At 36.4% G+C, this 6,456-nt stretch overlaps 1 protein-coding gene across 6 annotated transcripts; it reads left to right on the top strand.

Moving 5' to 3' along the window:
* Positions 1-1,441: 1,441 nt before the first annotated feature.
* Positions 1,442-5,971, top strand: LOC131243431 (uncharacterized). Of its 6 annotated transcripts, none has more exons than XR_009170058.1 (7): positions 1,458-1,839; positions 1,964-2,038; positions 2,293-2,408; positions 2,709-2,798; positions 3,804-4,612; positions 5,297-5,559; positions 5,667-5,857. XR_009170058.1 is itself a non-coding variant. In XM_058242794.1 (4 exons), exons 1-4 carry the CDS (start codon positions 1,626-1,628, stop codon positions 3,846-3,848), a joined length of 369 nt encoding a protein of 122 aa, XP_058098777.1. In that variant the 5' UTR covers positions 1,442-1,625; the 3' UTR covers positions 3,849-3,883. The 6 variants fall into 6 exon arrangements, 3 of the variants coding, with proteins under 3 accessions (XP_058098777.1, XP_058098779.1, XP_058098778.1); XR_009170057.1 differs by having other exon boundaries at positions 1,504-1,765; positions 5,667-5,842; XR_009170059.1 differs by lacking the exon at positions 2,293-2,408 and having other exon boundaries at positions 1,446-1,765; positions 5,667-5,971.
* Positions 5,972-6,456: the final 485 nt, after the last annotated feature.

The raw sequence follows: 6,456 nt of genomic DNA, 5'->3' as shown, positions 1-6,456 counted from the left end.
TGATGGGGGTGAGAGCCTCACTACTTAATCTACGTCCCAAGTTCAATCGGTGGAAGCAGATTGATCCCACCACCATCCAACAAAGTAGGTGCCGTTGGTGCTGTGAGGCTCGTCGTGATATATATTGCATGATACTTATGCACCACTCTGATGTCCCACACACTTGCTAGATTGGCACATGTGCTGTGTGAAACAATGTGTTTGGAGGTAGCAAACTTTTCAAAATTTTTTTCTTTGCATAGAATGGATTGATAGAAGTTACTTTTTCTTATTAGCTATGTAGGTATCTATGTTTTACAAAGATAATGTCACTGCTAATGTCAGAACATTCTCACCTTTTCTTCATCATATAGATATCTTTCTCAAGTTGCTGAATCATTTTACTTCTATAAACATGACCTTGCATGTAGCAGGGTCTAAAATCCCAGACTCACTTGGTCAGTGGTCAGTCCTAGTCATATTGCAGAAACTGGTATGATTCTGGCAAAGCCACACTGAATCTGTTCAAAACTTTGGTTTGCATGATCCATGTTTGGCTTCTTTGACATGGACCAGTTGCCTGTATGACTTTGCTGATATGCTTGTCTTTGGTACATGCCTGAATTGGCCATGGATTCGTCGCTTCTAGGGCCAGTACTGATTGCAACTGGGCAAGTCTACTCGATATTGCATGATATTTAAGCTATTCATCTCATCTACTTATTTACATAGCTGTTGATACAGAATGTACATGTTTCATGTATTAATTTTCCCTTTAGACCTTGATAGAGATGTTTTTGCTGCTGATCTTCTTTTATCTGGTATACTCATGTTGTGAATTACTTGGAATGGTGCATACGCAGTATTCCATCAGGTTCTGTTGACATATTTGTATTCTGTTTTTAATTGTGATCCAATCTAGCTAACATATGCTCATTTGAATTCTGTCTGCCATTTTTGCAGGATTAAGAAACACATCATTTGCAGGTTAGTTCTCATTACACAAACTGTATACGCAAGGCAGTAAATTTTGTTAACTTGACATGTTCGACAAAATGCCAGTCTTCTACTAGTTGTAATAAATAAAGGAAGCTTGATTGTGAACATTGTACATTTATTCTTCTATAGACATGAACACAGTTATATAAAGTTTGCTACTAGTATGCTTATCTGTGTCCTTTTTTCTTTGTTCCTTCCACAGACAAGCACACAAATAGAGTCATTGATTTAATACATTATGAATGAAGTTTACATTGGTTTCTTTCACAAACAAATTGACTGAATTTTTAGTAGATTTAAATTCATAACATCACTGGTATAGTTTGGATTCATGCCGACTTTTTTAGCAGCTGTTGTTTTTCTTTTTTAAATCAAGTTTTTCACAGTTGCATGTACTACAGAATTCAGAACTATTAGTGATCCTTCAAAGTATGATAGTTGAGGAGTAACTTCTATTTCCTGATTGACATACATGAATGCTAAATGCACCATTTAAGAAACAGTGGATAGCATATGTACAACTATGCTATTTTGAAGGATAACAAAAGTCACATCCTTTATTTATTTTTTTATTTGAATGCAATAGTTGTGATTTTGTACATTCACTTGATTGAATCTGAAATGGATTTTTGTCTTTTTCAGTCTTGATGGACATGGTGTTTCAAAAGGTTGTGCTGTTAACAATTACAATCAATTTACTTATTTTCATTTCCTTGTTTCATAGATTGTTGTTCACAAGAGTAGCCGAAGAGGGACACATTTTCGACGTGCCGGGCCTCGCCAAAAGGTGTTGTTTATCCCAACATGCATGTAGTTGGAAACCCTGAAACATCATATAAACCTTACTCACTTCGCCAAAAGGTGTATTTTGAGTCAGATGAAGTGCATGCATGTATCGTAACATGTGGTGGGGAGGCACAATGTTATACCCAATGGGTATAACATATTATTCATATTTATCTCACTGTACAGTTGTATCCTGCAGCTTCGCTCAATTTCACTCTCATTGGATGCGCTCCTGGATTATAATGACAAGGATATTGAGGAATCAACATTTGAGGTTTGCATTTTTCTTTTTATTTTTTTTATTTTTTTTTTTTTTTTAAAAGTAAAAAAAAAAAAAAAAAAAAAAAAACAAAGTTATGGATGAAAAAGCTGTGCAGTGCTTGGTTTCTGGCAAAGCCAAGTGATTCAGCTTAGAACTGAGTCAATGAAGTGGCTGGCCTATCCACATGGCATGACACCTTTCCCTTTCTCAATATTAGCATTACTGGGTCCCAGATCTGAATGGTTGGGATTGAACTGTCGGGACAGGTATCTCAAAAGGGCAAGATAGGAATAACATTGATTTCCCACTGGATGGTCCCCTTCTCTGCATCTAAGGTGAATGATGATGCAGCTCAAAGAGCTATCGACTTCATGTTGGGATGGTGAGTCATGGAAACCCTCACATTTATGATTAGTGTCAGATAACAACATGAGCATCTGCATCACTGTATGTGAGAAGACCTGCCCAAAGAGAGCAATGGCAAAACATTGGTTTCTTTCATCATTTTACATATAATTCAAAGAGCCTTTAGACAATGTACAATAGTATAGGAAAAAGTTGGTTTTGTTTGGTGATCTTTTGCTGCTGAAGAGGTCTAACATTGTGCTCATTTCCATGCTATTAGAAGTTTATTTAGATTGTCAATGGTCTCCAGTGCTGATGATAAGCTTACATTATGCAGGTCGAAACATCACTTTTTGCAATGAGTATGAGGAGACCTCCTGCTTCCCTATTACCCGAACTTGATACCTCCTCTTGCAAATTAGATCTAGTAATTTTCAACATGTCAGAACATGATTATCTATTATGCCTTGCCTATCAGTTCTTAGTGTCTTGAGGATGACGAAATCCCTGCAATAATACTCTGTTGAAATCAAATATACTTCATATTCGTTGGCAGACAATAACATCATTAGTATTCATCATGCATAAGAATGTGCTTGATTTTCTATTATGGTTTGGAGGAACTTAAATTTTTGCGAGGGATATGTGCTTCAGATAGCATCTTCTGCTAATACTGTGACTATGGCCGCAACTTGGGTTTGGGTTGACCTGAATTGGGTCAGTTGGTCAATTTGTCAAGGTCCTTGGGTCGGGTTGGGAATAATCACATGCATTTAGTTTAGGTTGGGAATAAATAATCACATGTATTTGGTTCAGGTTGGGTTGGGTCATGTCAGGTTACTAGTTTGGGAGTTATCACAAGAATTCTGGCTATATTCCAGCCAGCATGATCAGTGATAATGAAGCACAAAAGCAACCTGTTTAAAATGGGTAACCACCATGATGAATTTTGATATGCCCCTGTTTTTGAGATTTATTTATTTAATTTTGTGAAATTCTTCATCATTAATGCAAGAAACTAGACGAGTCATCCTTGTATTTTGTCAAGACTGAAAAGAGTTCAAAATTTGTAAAAAAAAAAAAAAAACCTCAGCAGATGAAACTAAAAGAAGTAAAAAAGTTGCGAAGAAAAGTAACTCAAGTGCAGAGGGAAGAACATGTATGTAAAATACAATCTTTTCCACCTACCAATGAAACTACCATGTAGATATGTATTGTTCATCCAGTGGTTTGTGCCGTAACACAAGTTTGTTCTCATTCTGTAATGGTCCATCATCAATTCATCTCTATAAACCACTTGCACTAAAGGCGTGTTTGGTTTTCCAATTTCCAGTGTAATTCAATGTAAATGGCCCATCATTATCATTTCAGGGTTCAAATATAAAGTAAACAGGTAAATGAAATTGTAATGATTCCATTTTCATTTTCACAGGTAAATGAAATTGTAAACAGGTCCTCGCCCCATGCCTCCACATGATGCCGAGGCAGAAAGCTGGTCCTGATAATACGAAGGTGAGAAAGCATCCGATGAAAATCAGTTCTCCTTCTTAGCCTGTTACTTTTTCTTTGCAAATTACTGTATGCTGGGTTGATATTTCTTATTGACATGAACAGTTTCTTTGTTGATTTGCAGAAAATGGAGGGAGGGTAACTACTGATGTATGGGTTCCAGGGAATACCAGGAATCCTGAAACATGTGTTTTAAAAGACCAGGTACATAAAATATCTGTTTCTGTTCTGAAGGTGCTCCTTCACTAAATCTGATTACTAAACTTGTTTATTGGGAATGAATTTTGCATGTGCAATTCTAAATAAACAATTCCAGAGAAGTGTTTATTGGAATCATTTTTTCCATTGCTAGAAGCAACACTAAACAGGCCCTATGCTTGTACATTTTGGTGGAGCGAAACAGAAGACATGTTCAGTGTTTCTACTGATAATGGCGGATTGAGGCATTATCGTGACTTGCAGGAGTCGCTACAACGTGTTTGTCGATTTACTGGATGTCTTTCTACTGTAGCTATTCTCCCAAGTGAGACCCTTTTTTTTCTGCTGTTTGTCGATTTACCAAATGTCTTTCTGCTGTTTGTCGATTTACTGCACCTACCAAGTCAGTTTGCTTTGCCCCCAAACTTTGTAATGCCATTTTGTTAGATCCATCTTACAGGTGAAACTACGAAAAAGATTGTGTGGAGGCTACAATGCCAGAGCTGCAAACATGTCTCCCAACACCCAATTTAAGTTGGTTTCTCAGATATATATATATTATTTCATGCAAGCATTCAACATTCCATGCTAGGCATCACTTTAGGTGGTCCCCACATTGTAAAGATTTGATTAGAGTTTTGGCATGCAACTGGATGATTAAAAAGGATTTAATCTCTTCATGGTATTTCATTAGCTCACAATTCTTGGTTGATACCCATGCTCAAAAAGGTTTGAAAAATAGAACTGGTTAACCAGGCCGAGCCAACTTGGAACTCTGCAAGTCAATTAATTTAATTTTTAAATTTCCAAGAAGAATATAAGCTATAGAAAGTGCAGAAAAAAAAAAAAGAAGTAAAAAATAAAAAGAATATGGGCCTAGCTTCTACAAGTTGAGTTCTTCGACTTGCCTAAGTTTTAAGACTCCATTCAGTTACCGTGAACCTAAGAAAGTTTCTCGTTGAACCCACAACTTCATGAACCTGGTTGAATTGGCCCAGTTTTTTTATTTTTCTTGAGACATGGCAGCTTTTCTTGAAAAATCCACTAATTTTAATGCTGTTTCTTGTTGTTGATATTTTTCTCTTGGGTGTCTTGTTCTCTTGTGTGATGCTTCCAAGGATACATTTTTATTTTCTTGTGGGTTGCTCCCATTTCTATTTTATTTTCATTGCTTTCTATTTTGCTTATAATAAGGCTATTTGGTTTTATTTATATCAGGCATAGGTGGACTGGTAGATATGAAGCCCATCTATGGGACAACAGCTGCAAGAAGGAAGGCCAAACTAGAATAGGAAGGCAAGGTTAGTAAAACAATAGGGGGATAACCATTTTCAGCATTGTTGGTTTTCCCTTTTGCTTTTCCTTTTTTTTTTTTTTGGTTGAGTTTTTTGAATTGTTGGCCTGACTGCTAAGATATGTGGTTTGTCTGGTTTTTTGCATGTGCGATTGCAATCCAATTGAATGCCTAGCAGTTTATTTGGGTAGCCTCCTCTTTCATTCCTTAAAAGTTTTTGAAATTTTCTTTAATCATCCAATACAACATCCTATTTTTTTTATTGTACCTTTTATTGCCATTTGTGGATTTTAGGGGGGTATGATATTGAAGAGAAAGCTACAAGAGCTTACGACTTAGCGGCGCTCAAGTATTGGGGATCTTCAACTCATATCAACTTCCCGGTATATGATTCATAGCAAGCGAAATGGATTAATCTATCAATCTCTCTTTACCGAAACTGTGGTTCTCGTGTTTTCTGATGTTGGCCTCAATGGATTCTTTGCAGTTGGTTAACTACCACGGAGAACTCGAAAAAATGAAGAACATAAGTAAGGAATTGTTGGATTATAGAAGCCTGGAAATGAAATGTTGTATTGAAATTGGAAATTGGAATTGAAATCGAAATGTATACTAGAAAAGAAGGAAAAGATTGTGTGAATCATTCTATTCTTTTTGTTCTATTTGTGTAATTAATTATCTGGCATATAATACAAGTAGATTACATACCCCACTCTCTCATACAATGAACAAAGGGGTTTAAAATTGTTCATAAAAATCCGTCCTAAAATCTGACCGCTGGCAACATTAATAAGTGTTCAAAATCGTTTCTAAAATTGTGCCTAAAATGTGACCGTTGGCACCAGAATGGTTTAAAACCGTTCATAAAATTTTGTTTCTAAAAATTGAAACGGTACCCAAAATGGTTCTGAACCGTTCCTGATTTTGTGCGACGCCTCATTTAGGAACAGTTTGAATCCGTTTCTGAAGCATTTAGGAACGGTTTTAAACCGTTCCTAAATGAGGATTTTGGTGTAGTGATAGGGTGCTATCAGTCAATGCTACGTGGGTCCCATCATGATGTATGCATTTTATCCATGCTATA

Source organism: Magnolia sinica, chromosome 4 (assembly GCF_029962835.1).
Source record: "Magnolia sinica isolate HGM2019 chromosome 4, MsV1, whole genome shotgun sequence".
NCBI classification, from domain to species: domain Eukaryota; kingdom Viridiplantae; phylum Streptophyta; class Magnoliopsida; order Magnoliales; family Magnoliaceae; genus Magnolia; species Magnolia sinica.
The sequence above is the reverse complement of the archived record's forward strand: the minus strand, read 5'-3'. Positions and strand labels throughout refer to the sequence as shown.